General features: G+C 41.6%; 1 protein-coding gene across 1 annotated transcript in view; it reads left to right on the forward strand.

Annotated features, from left to right (window-relative positions):
* The first annotated feature begins 18,800 nt into the window (after positions 1–18,800).
* Positions 18,801–20,257, forward strand: part of TSPAN5 (tetraspanin 5) — a 358,999-nt gene continuing 357,542 nt past the window's right edge. Inside the window, exon 1 of the mRNA XM_058667030.1 lies at positions 18,801–19,044. Within this exon, the coding sequence (XP_058523013.1) occupies positions 19,009–19,044 (36 nt within the window). The 5' untranslated portion in view covers positions 18,801–19,008. The remainder of the gene's footprint in view (positions 19,045–20,257) is intronic.

Genomic DNA, 20,257 nt, shown 5'->3' on the forward strand with positions numbered 1-20,257 from the left:
TTCCATTCGCTGGTGGCAGCAATGACCAGAGCTGAGTCAATCCAAAGCCAGAAGCCAGGAGCTTCTTCCAGGTTTCCCACATGAGGGCAGAGTCTCAAGGCTTTGGGCCACCTTACACTGCTTTTCTAGGCCACAAGCAGGGAGCTGGATGGGAAGCAGGGATATGATCCGACGCCTATATTGGATCCTGGTACTGGAAGAAGGAGGATTAGCTAATTGAGCCATTGTACTGGACCCCTCAGGTTAAGTTTGATATATCTGGTAGGGATCAAGTTTTGTTTTATTTCATTAAATACCAAATTATTTCAATATCAGTAATTGAAAATCACTCATTCCCTTATAGATTTATATTGCTTTATACCTGCCATAAATCAGGTCTTTTTTTTTTTTCCACCTCTTTTGTTGATCTACTCGTATATTATGTCAATCCGATACTGTTTTTACTACTATAACTGTGCTATAAGTCTTGAGTTCTGGAATTCAAATTTGCTCTTTTTCAAGCTCTTCTGGTCCTGTTCTTTTGGTACCTTGTTAAGTAAGACATTTTTATGTGCCTAACACAGATAAGACCAATTGTATATTATCTGCAATCAGTTGATAGAAAAAAATTCTCTCCTGTGGTGCTGGAGATGATTATTTTGAAGAGCCTCTGATGACGAGAGTCCACCAATGGTATTTTGAATTCTCATAGTCTTCCAGTTTTCATTTCCTCATTCTCTCAGGCCAATCATATTAAACATGTTAAACTGAGGGCAAAATTTTTGCCTTCTACCAGACCTGTATTGTTCACTATGAGAATAGGAGGGAAAAGTGAAATAACAATTGTATCTGTGTCATAGACACACAGCACAGGATAAAAATGTGAACACATCCCAGAATCACAATATGTGTTATTGATTCCACCAGGGTTTATTTATAACAATATTGAGGAATTTTGCATCCACACCAGTGGGCAAAACATATGATTCCCATAGGATACTTTTTGAAGTGCCTGGGGGCTTGCCTGCCTGCCTGCCTGCCTTCCTTCCTGCCTGTCTGCCTTGCTTGCAGCAGGGACAAGCATTTTGGCAAATCAGGTTATGCTATCAATTGAGGCTCCTGGTTCCTGAATCCTGCTAATTCTCACGGGAGTCAGTGGATGAAGCCCTAAGCAATTATGAGATGTGACTGGAAGTCCTGCCTCCTGGTTTAGCTTGGTCAGAGCTAGCAGTTGTGGGCATTTGAGGGAGTGGCCAGTGGATGGAAGAACTCTTCCCTCAGCACTGTAAAAAAAACTCTTAAAGAAATAAAATAATAATTAAGTAAAATAAAACTGTCTTAAGGAAATAATTTAATTCAGTAGTGCCTAAAAACACCCAGCAAGACCAAGACCAAATTGGATTTATGTGGCGATTTTAAGGTTAGCTTAATATAAAAAAGTTCAGCAACTCACCAATTACTAGATTAAGGGAGAACAATTTTAAGATTTTCTGAACAAATACAGGGAAAGGATCAGACTAATTTCAGTACTCATTTGAAAATGCATATCATTAATATATTAAGAAAACAGAAATTTCTTAATTTGATAGCACATACTAAAGTTTACAACTGACATTAAATTTAACCAGGGAAAGTGAAAGTTTTTTCCTTTTTTCTTTTTTTTTTTTTTTTCCTTTGAGAAGGAAGAAAGAACAATTTTCCCATTTCTGGTAAACATTGCACTGGGGTCCTAGGGAAGAACTAAGAACTAAGAACTGCATAGGAGTAGGACATTAAAAACTGTTCATAATCTGCAGATAGTGGAATTATGAATTCGTATTTTAGCCAGGCTCCTAAATTCTTAAGCCACAATTCAATCATGCAAGTAACTTCCAAATAACTGATGGTTAATACATTTTATTAAAAGACTGTGAGTGAATTTCTAAAAACTTCTGCATCACAATAAACTTGTCTTTTAATTTCATTTCCACAAACTTAAAAACTCCTTACATTTTATAAGTAGCATTTAAGTAGAAAATGAAATTTAAAATAGTAGTAGTAGTAGAATTAGCATGAAAAATATCTAATCATACAAAGATCATGAAAACATATTAATGATCATATGCAAAAACTTGAAAAATTCCTGAGAAAGTTGAACAGACCTAAATAAATGACACAATATGCCGTGTTCATGGAATGGAAAAACCAACACTGTAAAATTATCATTTTTTCAATTGGTCCATAAATTTGTAGATCAGATTCAATATCAATCAAAATGACAATAGAAGTATACCTGTAAATAGACGCTGATGTAAGTTTTTATGGAAATAAAAAGTTAAAATTGTTCAGATACTCATAAAGAATTTGTTAAGAAAACTTGTTTTCTAAGTGTCAAGACGCACTCTTAAGTTTTATACCTTTTTTGAAAAATACAATCTTTTTGGTGTAAAGATAGAAAATTAGCCAGTGGCATAAATTAGAACACCCGAAAATAAATTCAAGAATACATGAGCACTTGATTCAAGACAAAATGACACTGTGTATCAGTGGGAGAAAGATGACCTTTTTAACAATGAAGGAAAATGTAGATATTGCTGTAGAAGATGATGGAATTTGAGTCCAAACTCAGTGTATGCATACAAAAAGTAATTTTTGATAGGATAAACCCCAAATGAAGACCTTACCATGAACCTTTTACAAGGCAATATCTTCGTGGCCTCCAGAAATCAAAAATATTTCATAAATAAGAACACAATGAAGCACTGATATTAAGGAAAGGATTAACTTTACTACATTGTGTGTCTGTAAGATACCTTCAGTCAATGGCAAATATATACTATGAAAAAAGTATGCATGGATTAAAAAATCTGCATCAAAATAAACTTGCTTTAATTTGTATTTATTTTTTTAATTTCAGAAGACAAAGTCAGCTTCCATTCACTGCTGGGCTCCCCATTAGTGCCTGCGGCAGCCTTGCCTGGGCTGACATGAGAACCAGAGGCTGGGGTGCAATCCAGTTCTGCCACCTCCACCTTCAAAGCCACCAGTGACACACAAAGTCCTTCCACTCCCATTGCCAGCTGGAGATAACTCTTTTTATAGTATTCTTCTGATTGGAGTAGGCCAGCCTAGACACTGTATTTTAGGATTGACCAATTTAGTAACCCTTTGCCATGTAACTAATACAATCATGGGAAATTCTAGCTTCCAGTCATCACAAGAAGAGTTTTATGTTGGATAATTTGGAGATACATATTTTTCTTTTTATTACTTGAGAGAAGCAGAGGTAGATAGGCTAGATTAACAGGCAGGATAAACTTTTCTATCTGCCGGTTTACACCCCAAATTCGCTCGATGACTGGAGTTAAGTTGGAACTGACAGGATCCAGGAACTCAATCCAGTCACCCACATGATAAAGCAGGGAGCTTACTGCTTGACCCATCACTGCCGCTTCCCAGAATCTGCATTAGCAAGATCAGGAATCGAGAACTGAAACCGCAATTTAAACCCAGGTACTCAGATGTGGAATGAAAGTGTCTTTCTTTTCTTTCTCTTCTTTCCCTCCTTTCTTTTTTGCTTTAAACTATTTTTTAAAATATTTATTTTAAAGTCAGAGTTACAGAGAGAAAAGTAGAGACAGAAAGACAACGAGAGTGATCTTTTATCTGCTAATCTACTCTCCAAATGGGCATGATGGCAGGCTGGAGAGCTTCCTGAACCAGGCCTCCCAGGTGTGCAGAAGGGACCCAGGCACTTGGGTCATCTTCTACTTTTCCTGGACCATCAGCAGGAAGCAAATCACAGTATGCAAATTTCTTAATAAGTGTCTTTTTTTTAAGATTTATTTTTATTGTAAAGTCAGATATATATAGAAAGGCAGAGAGACAGAGAAGAAGACCTTCCGTCTGCTGATACACTCCCCAAGTGACCAACCGGAGCTGAGCCAATCCAAAGCCAGGAGCAGGAGCTCTTCTGGGTCTTGCAGGGTCCCAAGGCTTTGGGCTGTCCTTGACTACTTTTCCAGGCCACAAGCAGGGAGATGGATGGGAAGCAGGGCTGCCAGGATTAGAACTAGAGCCCTTATGGGATCCCAGCACATTCAAGGCAAGAACTTTAGCTGCTAGGCCACTGCACTGGGCCCTAACCAGTGTCTCAATTTCTAGATCAAATACCACCTGGAAGAAATGTATTTCTTTAGGAATTTTTCAAAATTATGTTTCAGAAGTGACTTCTCTATGATAAAAAGAGCTATAAAATTGGCAATATGTTTATCTTAACCCGTTTGTACCAAAGGGATATCTAGAAGTCTTTTGAAGGAAGTAATGGAAATCACTAGGATACAAATTAAACATCATTACCATTCCAAAGCATAGGAAATGTGACATGAATCTCTACACAAGGCTACTTGAGAATTATTTTTAAAACTTAAAAGGGATATTTTTAAAACTAAGATTTGTTAAATAATCTCACTAATTTTTAAGTTAAAAAATCATTTTGTTAGGGATTCTTTGATAAGTATGAACACATGTTGTGTAGAATTTGCCCTGTGTATTGTATTAATTTGCATTGTGAGGGCCAATTGTCAGACACGTTCCCAAAATAATCTCTGACATAAGGTATTCAAGTTCACTTTTGTTCGCCTCATTAAAGTTTGGCCTTTTTGTCTTCAGTCTGTGATGTGGAAGCTCATGTCTCTGTCTCAACTTTTCATATAAATGCATCATTTGAGTAGCAGTACTGAAATAATAGAAACAGCAACTTTCCTTACCACCCACCAGGAATGGGCCCTGGTCCTTTATATGCACATAGTGCTCTTCTAGTTTTTGTTTCTTATTTTATTTTTATACTGTAAATTAATTAATGAGAGAAAGAGAAAAAGAGAGACACAGAGAGGGAATCCCATCCACTGGCATATTCCCTAGATATTTGCTTGCAACAACAGGGGCTAAGTCAGCCCCAAACACAGGTTGAGACTTACTACAGGTCTCCCACAGAGTGGCAGGGAATTACTTCACTGAGCTATTACCCTGCCTTTCAGGGCCTGCACTGGAAGTCTGGAGCTATAGCTGGGTGTGACACCCAAGCACTGTGCAAGGGGTTGTGGACGTCTTAACTGGTATCTTAAACACTAGGCTTAAAGTTTTAAAAATGTTGTGTTAACATCATCAACTGGAAAGGTTGGAAATCAATAGGAACATATTTGGTACCCACATTTATTTAATTTTTGTGATGAGGTGAAACAAAGGCAACATGCTAAAAATGCCCTGTGTTGGGATCCAGGAGTCTGAGTTCTGATCCTGATTGACTCTGCTCCCATCTGCTTAGGGAATCTGGGGTAAGTTTCTCTCTTCCTCAGGTCCTCATTTTCTCAACCATTAAAGCAAGTCTCTCACTAGATTGTTGCATACCAAAGTGTGCTTCACTCATGAGTGTTAAATGCTAAAGGAAGTGTGGGCATATTGGATGAAGGCAAGCTAAAGAGATTTCTACAATGCAGGACTTTGCAGAACTTTTAATGCACCCATATGAACTGTGCATTTTCAAAGGGGAAATGCATTTTGTTTCATCTCCTAAACCTGCCCCATTAGAGAACTCACTGTCAAAGGAGTTGCTGAAACAACACATTCTCTCTTAGCATTCCAGCCCATAATCCAATGTTAATTTCCTAGCCATTATTGTAATCCACTAGAGACCACATTCATATCTGGAATCAGACTTCAGATCCTCTTAGAAATTTGCCCAACAAGTAAGAGATACAGGTAAATAGATTTATCTAATTTTCAGCAGTGTTAGCTTGAATCCTAAAATATTTCAGAAGAGAAATATAGGGACATGACTGATGTTATGATTACTTGCTAGTAAATGAAAAGTTTCTGATTTTAGAGGATATTTTGCTCTGAAGTTGTTGAAGTTAAAGTAATTTCTACTTTGATTTCTGAAAGGATGATTGTTAAAATTATTAAAGTGAGAAAAGTTTCATGAAGCAAGCAAGGGCTTTAAGGACAAATAGTGGTTTCCATGGACAGTTCCTGTCTATGTTGAGGGATGAAATATTAACTTGGCATTTGCAATTTGAAAGGATTATTTGTATGCTTGCTAAGTTGCTCCACTATTATTTTTTATGTTCATTTGAAGGATATTTTAACCATGGTAGTATCTGTTTAGAACACATTTTATTACATTAAATCTAATTTCCTGTGGTAACCCTTTGAAAGATATTTTAGACTGGCATTTCCTAAGTTATTATGTGTCACTGGACGGAAAGATAAGATACATATTTCTAAAGTGGAGGGGGAGCCAGTTCCAGCCATTTCATTTTGCCAAGTAGGGCATATTTAAAAGCAACTCCCCCCAAAACAAACACATTAAAAAGCAAAAGCAAGAAGCATGTACTATCTCTACAAGATAAAATAACAGCATTTTAATGTCACAAACTTAGGAAAGACAAAAGAGTAGCAGGTTTATTTGAATCTTAGTTGCTTTAAAGACTTGCTTTATTATTTCTTCGGAAGGCAGAGTTAGACGAAGAGAGGGAGAGACAGCATCTCCCTGTGCTAGTTCACGCCACAAATGGTCACAATTGCTGGCGCTGGGCCAGGCCAAAGACAGGAACCAGGAACTTCATCAGGGTCTCCCACATGGGGGCCCCAAGCACTGGGGGCCATATTCTACTGATTTCCTGGGTGCATTATCAGGGAGCTGTATTGGAAGTGGAGCATCTGGGAAATGAAATGACACCTCTTCTGGATGGTGACGTAGCAGGCATCAACTGTGCCTCAATACTGGCCCTAAATTTCAGTTTTATGAAAGATTAACTCTTATTTTCTTTCCCAATAGTTAGACTTCATAACAAAGCTCCTTTGTCTTGGGAGCCAGCCACTGTCTCAGCTGGGAGGTGGTAGGCTTGTCTTCCTTGAGTGGAAGGATGCCCAAGACAATAGCAGAGGCCCAATAGTTCTTCAACAGCTACCTCTAAGCTGCAGTGTCTCTTGGAAGATTTGGATATGTTGGTTGGTTGGTTTAAAATCACTTACTATTTCTTTTACATTTTTCCCTTCCCTTACCACTTCTTTTCTTCTCCCCCTATTTCTTCTTCGTTGGTATGTTATTTATTGCCTGAGTCCTTTATCCTAACTGGGAAATTCAGAACCAAAATTGCTTATGTCTCCTTCAAGAACAGCAAAGTAAGTCAGGGAGAAGCTTATTTCTCCCTGGTTGAAGTCAGGGGACATTAGACAATTGTCCTACAAGCCATTTGGAATAGAGCACTTTAAATTTGCCCCATCACTGCTTCAGCTTTTGCCTGCCCAGCAAGCAAGCACTTTGAGTCAATTATTCTTTGAAATGCTTCTTTCAGTGCCACTGTGAGTTGGTGACATTTTCCTTGGCTGTCTCTCATGAACTATTTATAGTACCTGTCTTCAAAATATGCTTGGTTTGACACTTCAGAGTCTATAAGAAATATGGGAATGTGAGCATAAAATGGTACAGAAATTAACAAAACAATAAAAAAACTCCATATGAGGAGCCTTTAAAAAGCTTATGAAAAATGTGTATTATGAATAAATTATCTAAGGATTTCACTATTTTATCCTTATCTTTTCATTCCACTTTCCGCTAACTTTTTGAAGTACCCCATATCTGTCTTTAGCATATAGGAGCAGTTCTGGAATCTATACCTCTTGGGTCTGGAATCACACAGTCAAGATGGGAGCTCCTGAGTTGTATCTTTGTTCTCCAGTTGGTCAGCGTCCAAGAGGCAGAAAGGAGGTCAACCTGAACATGCATGAAATGGGAATTTACATAAGACTATTTTTCCCCATGTGCACTGGCACACACTTCCATGAGCAACTCAAGCATGGAAAGGGAGCATCCGGAGACCTTGTTAACACGGCGAATATGGGTCAATGTGAGCTCTTCTCCTGGGTCATTCTTGAGGTATGGGCCCACCCTTTATGAACTTATAGCATGCCAAGGTGGTGCTTTACTGATCATGTTGTATCCCTCTCTGGATCCTGGCTTCTTCATGGGCCTAGCCTATGACCACCCACTTAAACTCTGTGCACACTTTCCTGTTGGACAAATTATGCATTTCATGTGGAAGAAATAAAGCATAGCCAATTTCTTGCATGTTAATTGGTTTTTGAAAAAATTTCCTAGCAATATCTAGGTAAAAATCCACTCCTTTCATCAGTTATTAAAATAATGCTATATGAACTCAATCTTGTTTCATTGATCCATCCCTTCCTTCCAGCTCTCAACTATCTGTACAGTGTGTATCAGTCTGTGTTTTATTACTTTAAACTATCCAAGAGGAGATTCTTGGGATTGAAAATGTTCATCTCAGCTTATCCTTTGGAGATTACTGTGTAGGAGTGGGTGGCTTCATAGTCCAGCATCTGATGGAGTCTGGTCATGGTGGATGTGCAGGAGCAGACACATGAAGACAGAACAGCCAGGTAGACCTTAAACTCAAATAATCAAACCTCACTCAAGAGCCACCACCTCCCAGAGCAGGCCCCCAATAACCTAAAGAACTCTCAGCTGACCCACCTCTCAGACTCTATAAATAGGTAAGTCTCCATCAATCACTATAAGCATCTGCATGAGTTTTGTAGAGACACGTTCTACTCAACCCACTATCATAGTTCCCTTTTGTCTGTGGATTCATGTTCTATGATTTCAGCTGCCCTGGCCTACTGCAGCCTGAAGTTATTTATTGGGAAATTCCATACACAAGCAATTTAGATGTTTTCAATTACATTTTGTTCAGGGGAATCCCCCTAAAAAAAAACTTTGAGGCATTCCCAGTCCAGGCTCCTACATGTACTACTAGTAAGCACAGTGCTCGCCACCGTCCATCACTCCAATCAGCTGATGGTTTGTTTCAACCCCTGGGTTGGTTCTCTTCTGAGCCCCGACCTCTATTGGAACCAATGAGTATCGCATCTCTCCCCGGCTCTGCCCATCACACTCTCGTCCCTCACCTAAACCAGTAGGAGGAGTGCTGGTCGGGTGTTGCATTCCCTACTAGCACAGGCCATTTCACCTTGGCATTTTGTGTTTTGTACTATTTTTTTTTTTTTATCGCAACCAAACCCGGCCAGGCCCCCACACAGTTTCAGCACTTGGGCTTGCCAGTGGATGACGTGAACCGACTCAGCCTGGTCTGCCCCAACCCGAGCCAAGTGTATGCCAGTGGGTCACATTCCAAAGCCTCTTCTGGGTTGTTTACCTCCATGCTTCCTGCGTTTATTTGTAGAGTCAGTGTCCTGTCAGAGGAACTGTTCAGGTTCCTCCCTCCGACTCCTTCCTGGTGTCGGGCTTCACGCATTCCAGCAGGTCCTTCGGCCAGCATCGCTCTTCAATCCATTCTGGTTCCTGCTGTTGAGAGTTTCAGCCCAGCCACGGCTCGTCCATACCCACGTATATCTCATATATGGCTCAGATGGGGTTGAGACCTAGCCGAGCCCGTCCAACATCTATCCTGGTCCTCCGGAGCACCAAACTGTGCTGTGGTCTAATCCGGCATGGTGCGTCAAAGCCGAATTGGTATTTGTGCCAAGGGATTACAACTGTGACCCGACCAGAACTCAGCCTCCCTCTAGTTCCTGTGCCCCTTAGTGGTAGGCTCCACGCAGCCAAAGCCTCCCCCATGCTCTCCAACCAGGCCTGTTACCAGCCAGTGTTAAGTATGCCAGAGGTTGCTCTGGTCAGCCCAGAGCGCCCTATAGACTGTCATGCCTCCTGCATAGACTGCACCGGCCCTTCTAAACCGTCCAATGGGGTCAGAGTTTCAGGGGATTGGTCTACGCATGCCTCACACTTTCTAGCCCCGAGTATGGTTCTTGAATGCCAGTCAATGTCATAGTCCTGCCTTCTGTGACCCCTCTGCTGATCCCTCATCCTATCAGGTAATGGGGCATCCAGCTGGACAAGCCAGGAATTTTGCCTTTTAAGTGAGCTGATGTTGGCGATCGGCACTATAAAGTGACTACAGGTTCTTCAGAGGAAGATTAAATGCCTTTGAAAAGCTGATTGGGAACGCCTCTGAGCGCGCCATGCCATGGGCTGGAGTGGGGGAGGAGCTAGCAGAATCCAGGCGGGGGCCCAAGGGGCTTGGCCCCGGGCCGCCATGCGGCCCGGGTGCTCGAGTCCCTGCCACGATTCCAGCCTAACACAGCCAAGCTTTCCACCACGAACATGCGTACATGGGGTGCGAGGCTCTCGGGCGGCTCTCTTTGGCGCCAGGCTTCGCCTGCTGGCCACCCGGCCAGGAAGTTCTGGAATTTGGTTTCTCTGATATGCTGCATGAGACGCTCCGTTCTGAGATCTTAATTCTTTTTACTTTTATCCACAAGTATTTGCTATTTTAAGTCTTCAGAATTTTTTCCACTTTATTTAAATAACTGAAACTTGATGTGGCTTTCCCAGTGTCATAGATTAAGCCACCCTGGTCACAGTTGCATCCTACATTTGAGTGTCTGTGATCTAGTCCCACCTAGGTGTTTTCTCTCTAGCTTGCTGCTAAGGCTCACACTAAGGCAGCAGATGATGACTAAGGTACTTGGGTTCCTGACACTCACATGTGAGACTTGGATGCAGTTCTGGGCTCCTGGCTTCAGCTTGACATGGCTCTGGCTGTTCAGGGCATTGAGGGGTTAGCCAGAGAATGGAGGCTCTCTCTGTGACTCTCCCTCTTTCTCTGTTGCTGTATGATAGATAAATAAATGAGTGAAAAACCCTAAACTCATACAAAAAATATAATAACAATGCAACTTTCCCATTCTCTTTGCTCAGATAAATCAATTGTATCACTCTTTCTTGATTTAGATGCATTTATCTTAACTTTAATTCTTTCTATTAGTATCATTTTATGATATAGTTCTATAGATCATGGGATTTCCCTTTTCCCCTCCCCGATTCTGTCCCCCCTTAATGAGTTCCCCTATATCATTACTGTAGTATAGTTCTTCATACATAATTATGTGTCCATCACTGTGGGTATGGACAATGACAGAGACAAGCATCCTATTGTCAAGATATAGTAAACAGTTTCCTTGGGAGTCCATCTTTGGAAGTAGAGATGCATACTGCATTGTATCCTCACATCTAGAAATGATAGTCTCCATTATACAGTTACTGCATGTCCCCTTAAATGAAAAACCACAATACAAAATAAACAACAAGAAAAAAAATAGAAATTTACAATGCCATGAAGTTAAATTACATGCTACCAGATATGGTAGTCTCCATTACACAGTTGCTATACATCCTCTTAAATGAAAAGCCACAAAACATAATCAACAACAGGAAGAAAGGAAGAAAAAAAAAGAAATTACCAACACCATGAAGTTAAATAACATGCTACTGAATGACTAATGTGTCACTGAAGAAATGAAAAAGAAAATCAAGAACCTTCTTGCAGAAAATAATACTACTGTATGTCTATGAGTCACTGAAGAATTTAATGAGAAGAAAGTATTTTGAAGAGATGAAACTAAAAAAAAAATCAAAATCCGTGAGATACAGTTTCCGTTGATCTTTGTTGGTGAAATGTGTCCCCTGTAGGCAACAAATAGATGGGTTTTGTTTTTAATCCAGTCTACTAATCTATGACATTTCATTGATGAGTTTAAGCCATTTACATTCAGGGTTCATACCAATAGGTAGTAATTTTGTTCTGTCATTTAAGCAATGGGTTGTTCATTGCTTTAGTCTTCTGTTGTCATTTTACTGGGATGTTTTTCACTTTTGTCTTTGGTTTTGGTGGATGCTATTCCTTTTCTCTGTTAAGTGAACAGCTTTAAGTATAATTTGTAGGACATGTTTGGAAGAGGCAAATTCTTTTATCTTTTCTTTACTATGGAAGAATTTTATTTCATTTTCAAAGACAAAGGAAAGTTTTGCTGGATACATTATTCTGGGACGACAATTTTTTTCTTTTAGAATCTGGAATATGTCATTCCATTCTCCTCTTGCCTGTAGAGTTTTCTGTGAGAGATCTCCTGTGAGTTTAATTGGCATTCCTTTATATGTCAATTGATTTTTTTCATGTGCACATTTAAGGATCTTTTCCTTCTGTTCAAATGAAGAGAACTTGATTATCATCTATCTTGGTGAAGATCACTTTTGGTTAAGCCTGTTGGTAGTTCTGTTCCTCTCCTGGATGTTGTTTCCCAAATCTGTCTCTAGATTAGGGACATTTTCCCTTATTATTTCATTAAATACATTTTTAAACCCAGCTTCTCTTTCTGCACCTTCTGGGACACCTATAAGTCTTATATTTGGCCTTTTAATGGTGTCTTTTAATTCTTGAATACTTTTTTTTAGCCTGATCCAGCTCTGCTTCCAGCTTTTTGTTTGTTTCCCCCTGATGACAGGAAATATCTTCTAATTTTGAGATTCTTTCTTCTGCCTCCTTCATTCCATTTTGGAGACTCTCCACTGTACTTTTCATTTGCTCCACTGTATTCTCTATTTCTGATACATCAGCTTTGATTTGATTAATTTCCAGTGTGACATATTCCTTGAATGCCTTCTTTACGTGCTGCTTAGTGTTGATAAGAAGTTTTATAAGTGTTTTGAATTCTGTATCCCCCATTTTCTCAATGTCTTCCTCAGTTAACTCTGATACAAAGGCAAAGGGCTTTGCTCCTTTCAGTAATATTCATTGTGCCTTTGTCTCTTTTGCTGTTAGTCATTGTAATTCTAGTTAGCAGATTCTTCTCCTTGGGGCAGGTTTCTGAGCTGTGTCACCCACAGGTCTACAATGCGATTTTACTTATTGCAGTTGGCACACGGCTCTTTTTTGCAGTCACTTGTGCCACTCCCTCCAGCGAATTCCACGTCTGGGTTCTTATGTTAGATTTCCACCATGGTCTCCGTAGCCCCAGATCCTGGCTTACCAGTCTCTACCCAATGTGATACTGTGCTGAGGATGCACCATTGTCTCTACAACCTTTCTCCCACTTCTGGTTGGAGCAGGTCTCAGGATTAGGGAGACACCAGGTGTCCTATATAGCTAGGTGGTGCTCTTGCTGGAACCTGTTGGCTGTTATGTCTGAGGGCCACATGGACTTATTTTGATCTGTATGATGCCAGAGGCAGTATTATTTTCCTGTGGGACCAGTGCAATGCAATGAGCTCGGTGAATTCTTGACAAGCATGCACAGCTCACTGTTGTCCCCTGCAGTCTTAAAGTTTTTCCACACTGTAAGAAATGGTGCCTGATGTGCCACTACTAGAGTTCTTGATCTACTAGCCATCAAGTCTGAGGGCTACCTGGACCTGTCCTGTGTGGAACCTTTAAGATGCCACGTTGTTGCAGTTCACAGAGCTAGAAAATGAGTTCACGCCCAGCTTAGAGCATGTATAGTACTGTCTGTAGCCCCTGCCTCCTTAAACAAAATGGCACCTAATTCGGCTCTAGAGGGCTGACTGGGTTGTGAAATCCACCTTGTTCCCGCACTGCCTGTCTGGGCTCTGCTGCTCTGTCTCTGCTCCTGGTCAAATCAAACGGACCAGTAGGACAGGCAGTTCTTTGTCTGGGTTTACCTCTGGAGCTCCCAGTGAAAGTACCTTCCCACCTTGTTGCTGGCTGTTGGTGTGATTCAGATGCCACTTGCTGAATGTCACTATGGTATCAGCCTCTGCAACACCACTCCATTGTTTTTGCTGCTTTCTTGTGTCTGTCAGTCTCCAGGTACCCCTTTGTTGTTGTTCTGTCCTCTCCTATTTCCTGGAATGTGTCCTCTCTGCTTCACACTGGCTAATATTTCTCTGTCTGTCTCTAAGGCGAGAGCTTTGGACAGAAATGTCTGTCTCTTATTTCTAACACCTGACTCTCTCCCTTTCTGGTTCCCATGGGAAAACAGTAAAGGTGTAGTTGTGTTTTACAGGTTCTATTCCAACTCACCTCTGGAGAGGGGTGAGGACAGTGACTTCTTGGGCACACTCAGCCATAAGGAAGCAGGCAACCACTTTTTGGACTTTTGGTTGAGAACAAGTGTAGGACGCAGGCAATAAGTCTGTTCTGCAGATGACTCAGGCAGGGTCATGCATTTCCCCTTTATTCTCATCTCCTCTTTCTCCCTCCATTCCTACTTCTTGTCAATCCTCTTCACAATTGTAGCCTCACCCTAGGAACAGAAAGCCAGAGAACTTTCCCTCCCTTCTCTTGGACTCTAGAAATGTGTGAGTGTGTGTGTGTGTTTTAAAGATTTATTTATTTTTTTTATTGGAGAGTCAGATATACAGAAAGGAGAAGAGACAGAAAGGAAGATCTTCCATCCGATGATTCACTCCCCAAGCGACCACAATGGCTGGTGCTATGCTGATCTGAAGCCAGGAGCCCAGATCCTCTTCTGGGTCTCCCATACGGTTGCAGGGTCCCAAGGCTTTGGGCAGTTCTCAACTGCTTTCCCAGGCCACAAGTAGGAAACTGGATGGGAAGTGGAGCTGCTAGGATTAGAACTGGCACCCATGTGGGATCCCAGCAGATTCAAGGTGAGGACTTTAGCTGCTAGGCCACCGCCCTGGGCCCGAGTGTATGTGTTTTAAGCCTTCTTCACTAGGACCTTCCTTCTTACTTTCTTGATGCCCAGTCTGTGCCCTTAGAAAACCTCCTCAACTTCTAGACTCACGACAGCAGCTGTCATTTTTCCTTCAGTTTAGAGGCACATGCACACCTCTGCAATGTTCCCTAGGCAAAAGGACTGTCCTGGGTGGAGGAACCACCTAATGAGATGTTCCTGTTTCTTTCTCCAGTTTGACCAATTAGTGTCCCCATAGATTTTTTTTTTGCTTGGAAATGCCTCTCCTTTCTTCCCAACCTTTTGCTGTGCAACAGAAAACCTTTTGGACTCCAGGGGATACTTCCACCCCCTGCCCCCCGGGAACCAGCTCCTTCTCCCATCAGTTAGGAGGCAGACACAGCAGTGCCCTCATTGCAGCCCAGTTCTGCCCACTCTTGGAAACAAACCATTGCAGCAAAGTATTTCTCTGAGATGATACACAAGTGGAACTAGACAGACATGAAAAATGTTCCGCAGGCCACAGGAAGGGCCCACACTCTTGACCCTGCAGCACTAATTCTTTCCACATCCCAGCCTGTCACTCTCAGTCTGCTGGAGGGCTGATGGTATATGGTGCTTTCTTTTGATCAGCTTGCATGCTTGTGTGGAAGATAGGCCAATGTTTCTCTGTGAAAGAACCAGTGAAGGTGCAGTGGTGAGAATGGTCTATGATGTTATAAAACGACAGTATGGCAACCATGCAGTCTAGGAGTGTGCCTGCCCACCTGCTTGGGTTTCACCTTGTAATATAAAGAGGTAAAAGGCATTGTGGTGTCCCCATATTTGTCCCCAGCCCATAGCTATACCTACTCAGTGGATCCCATTGTCTACCCCCACCTCCCAGTAGTGTGGACCAGAGGTGGAACCTTCAGTGGCCAGGACAAGGGTAAAAGGTGAAAGGCTAAGGTGTCTCGGGGAGATCCCATGGTCTCCATGAACTTGATGCTGTTAATGATATTCTTATAGGACTATGTTAGTATAAGTGGTGTCAGGTTCCCAGGTCACAGCTGCAATGAAGGATTTTCCTTAGGGCAAAGTAGAATTGAGGGAGGAAATTGTTCTGTGGATACTAGAGTTGCCTTCAGGGTCTACCTGCTCACATGTTCCAGGGTGTTTGTGACACCCTTGGGCATCTCGAACCTTGCCTGTAATTACTTGCCTTCTACATTGGCATTCACATGGGCCAGATTCTTGTGCTTGTCTCCACGGTGAGTTCCATGTTTCTGATTGGCTGAAAAGCATTTCTGTCTTGCTTTTACATCTTGTGTCTTTTGCAATTTCCTCTCTTGAATCTAATTTGTCTTCCTCCTCCCAGACAGTGTAGCTTTGAATTACAAAAAAAAAAAAAAAAAAAATTGAAATGTCAACTACATTTGACAGGACAGGGGTGCTTACCACACCTGGCACAGTGTCCTCTGAAGTCCAGGGCACACTTACCTGTGAGGGCCCTGCATTGCTCTGCATTGGTGGAGACAATTGTCCTTGAAGTGAGGCAGAGCAGTGGGACTGTACACATGTGTTGTCGCTCTTTGAAAAGCAAAGATGAGAAGTGAGTGAGGTGTATTGGGAGGGGAAAGCAGGAAAGCAAGGGAAGTGTGATTATCTTCTTGGAACTGTACTTATGGAGGGCATAAAATCTGTTCTCTTTATATTAGCAAAAAAGATGGAGAGAATAAATATAAAAATAAATGTAAAATGAAAATTGTCCATTAAATGCAAGTCACTTGAGAATTAGCAAACTAAAAAGAAAACTTTTCGATTTTACACAATAAAACTGATAAAACTTTTAGATCTTACATAATAAAACTAATTGAACCAACAACAAAATAAGAAAAGCATAGCTGTTTTCTTTTTTAAATAAAAGATTTCTTTATTTTTATTGGGAAGGCAGATCAGATTTATAGAAAGAAAGAAAGATCTTCCATCTAATGATGATTCACTCCCCAAATGGCTGCAACAGCCAGAGCTGAGCTGAACTGAAGGCAATAGCCAGAAGCTTCTTCTGAGTCTCCCACATGTCTACAGGATCCCAAGGTTTTTGGTTACCCTTTACTGCTTTCCCAGGCCATTAGCAGGGAGCTGGAAGGAAAATGGAGAAGCTGGGACATGAACCAGCACCTATGTGGGATCCCAGGGGGATGCAAGGTGAGTGAGGATCTAGCTGTTGAGCTATCACTCCAGGCCTGATGGTTTTCTTTTTCAAAGTGAGCAAGTGCATGTGAGTATAGTATATTAGTTTGTCTTGTCTGCTTTCTAAATATTTTAACCAGGAGAACAGGAGATAACAATGACTTTCATCCACTGGGTTACTTCTCAAATAGTCCAAATGGTTGGGATTGGGCCAGGCTGAAGCCAGGAAACAGGAACTTCATCTGAATCTCTCACATGAGTGTCAGGAACTCAAGTCCTTAAACCATCACCCACTGCTTTGTAGATGCAGAATCAGGAGCTGAGTCTGAAATAGAGTAGATGAGACATGAACCAGCACTCTGATATGGGATTTAGGTGGTATGAGTGGCAACCTAATCCGCTGTGCCACGGTGCCCTTCCCTGCCTGCCCAATTTGGTTTCAATAAACAAATAATCTGTTGAGTTCTCGATCAGGAACATCTACAGGCAAGTGCCATCAGCTAGGCTGGATCAAGAGCCAAATGATGTCAGGACTTTCAGCTTTTCTCCCCTTTGTAGTTGGCCCATTTCCTTCCATTGCAGAAGGACTTGCCCCACTCAGCCAGGTAAGTGAGCTTTAGCTTTACCAGAGTCCTCTTTTCCTCATTGGTGTAGCTCGGGTCATGTGGACTAATGATTGCTTTTATTGGCATTACTTGGATCATTTTTGGATTTTGTGAGCTCAAGATAACTCTGAGTGAACCACATGGCTTAACAGTGAGGCATTAGTGATGTCCCAAGGGAAAATCAGGAAGCTTTACTCCAAGGTAGTACTGGGCAGTCTAAATATTAGGTGATAAGGACATCCATTTTTTAAAATTTTACTTTATTAATATTTTTAATAATGATTACATGGTTGATCAGGGTGGGAAGGATCAAGGTTTAGGGAAATTTGGGTGAATTCATTGCTTCCAAATTTGCTATTTCTTCTTGTTCCTGGGGGAAGGGGAGAGACAAAGGGGGAAGCCACTCATGACTTTCCACATGTCCCAGTACCCAGGGATGAGGAACTGCCACCTGATGTCAACTCAGAGTCTCAGTGTGTACATATTCCAAGGATTCTGTCCAAGTGGTTTTGATAGTTCTGAAATGCTGCTGATTTCATTGATCCGAGGATGATGCAGGACATCCATTTTGTTCTACAGGTAGCCTTTTGTATTTCTACACAGTGGTAGCTTTCCTTTACTGTTCAGAGTACGGAAAGAATTTTATTCAGGGCTCTTGGCAATATTAGGGTTCTGTTTCATATCTGGTATGTTGTCAATAAAATCAGGAGCAAAGAGATCTTTCCTTAAGTCTTTGTTTCACACTCTACCTCCATACAGAAGCCAATGGAAGGAGCTGAGACAGTGTGATGTTAAGGGCAAGAGAGGAAGTACATCTGGCATGAACTATAGAGGCAGGCCCCTCAGACATCTGCTCTCTTCACCAACACTTCCAGTCACTGTATTCTGAAAAGAAAGCAGCTCACAGCATCTACAGCAAGCATGAGTTTGCCCGAATAATCTCGTTAAACAGGTGTGGGATGCTGGATTGTTTTCCCTATACATCGACATGCACAGCTGTGTCAGGAGCTCCTGCCTCATTAGATGCTGGCCAGACTTCCTCACTAATACCTGTTCTGCAAACTTTTCCAGGCTGGACCTTAGATTCCTCCCTTCTCACAACCTGCACTGTTGCCTTAGATGGAACTTCTGCCCCTCTCCACTCCTCCGCACCTGCAGATAGAGGTTAGCTACATAGACAGCATCTGGTGTGAGAGGAGCCCTATGCTGATGCCAGGTGCCTCCTAATGACGTCCTCACACAGCTCTTTTGTTGTCTGCTCCTCTTCTCCAGTCATATTGGAGTCCCTGAGGATTGAAAAAGTAAGTAGCCTCCTTTTATAGTTAATCTGAAGTGTTGATTCTTTGTCCTTGACAAAACTAAAAACAAATTATCACTCCATTGTCAGTCTTTGTAGCTAAATCTGGCTTTTAGAAGCCATGGATTCTAAAAGAGTGATTCAGTGTTTTCAGCTGTGTCCACAGCCAGTCATAACACAAATAAACCGTACCTGTGGATTTCTGAATCAGTGATTAAGGTGAACCTGATTTCCACAGTTTCAGTAGCCAAGATCTCTGTGTTCACCTTGGGTCTGCCACTCATATCCAGGAGAGGTTCTCGACTTGTTTTCATTTTTACTGTCTGCAGGAATGAGGCTTGCAGACCATCCCAAACCAGGAGCCTATCAAGTGTTGATCAAGAAGATGGTAACTTGACAGTTTGCTCAGTGTCTTGGTTTCTCTCTGAACAGCAATATGATATGGCCTGTGTCTCCTTCCTTTTTCGGCAGAAAATGGTGAGAGTTGCTTTGTGACTTTGAATGTTATTATTTTTTAACTGTATTATAGTGGATTTTGATGTCTTTGAAAAGTTTTTCTACTAATTTCAGAAAAGTCTAGTTGCCAGAAAACAAAAAAGCTGAAGCCATCAGCACTCTGTATTCTGCCTTCCCCCTAGCCCCTGGAAACCACTAGTTTACTTTCTGTCTCTTTGAATTTGCCAGTACTAGAACTTCATACAAATAGGAATGTGTGATAACCCATGTTCCTTGATTTCTTTCATTTAGCCTGTGTTCAAGATTCATAAAACATATATTGGCACGTGTCACTCCTTCATTCCTTTTTGTAGATGGTTACTCTCTCATTTCAAAGACACACCACATGAAAAATATTTTTAACAATAAATGTACATATTTGTGAGTTGGAGTGTTACATTACAACACAAATATACAGTGTGTACTAATCAAAACAGGGTACCCAGCATTTTTTTCTTCTGACAATACCTTGTGATTAGAGACTTGCAGGTTCTCTTCCATTTGTTAAGGTAATGTGCACCAGGTTATCGTGAACTTTAGTCTGTATTATGCTATGTAAAATAAGGAACTTCTTCCTTGCTTCTGACTATAATTTGATGTGTATTATCCAGACTCCTATTGTTCATCAGCCCCCTGAATAAGGCCATTTTGTGTTCAGATTAAGTATTTTTAGTGTGTGTTTGTATTTGCTTATGGGCTCCCACACATGAGAGATGACTTGCGGTATTTGTCTATGTCTGACTTTTTCCACTTGGTATAATTTCCTTCAGTTTCTGTGGAGAGTGGGGTGCTGAAGCCGCTCCAGGATTGATAGGGGCTGTCGCAAGATGGTGGTTGGCCCAGGGCCAGGAGGTGGAGTCGGCCTCACCAGTTGGTAAACAGGAAGTCACAGGGATAGGCTAAAGCTCTCGCTGTGATTACTGGCCTATCATGTAGCACCAAGTGGACCCACGGGGAGAAGTGATTGGACGAGAACAACATAAAAGTAGCCGGTAAAAGCTAGGCGGAGGACGAAGGACAAGGGACGACAGATGGACTGGCGGACTGGGACGGCAGATGGATGGACGGACTGGGACGGAGGGACAGAAGACGGAATGAGGGAGAAGGAAAACAGGTGGGAGGAAGGGTGCCGGAGAGAAAGTAGAAAAGAGGGATACAGGCAGAAGCAGTAAGACCCACAGAGAAATGGAGCAGA

Source organism: Ochotona princeps, chromosome 7 (assembly GCF_030435755.1).
Source record: "Ochotona princeps isolate mOchPri1 chromosome 7, mOchPri1.hap1, whole genome shotgun sequence".
Classification (NCBI taxonomy): Eukaryota; Metazoa; Chordata; class Mammalia; order Lagomorpha; family Ochotonidae; genus Ochotona; species Ochotona princeps.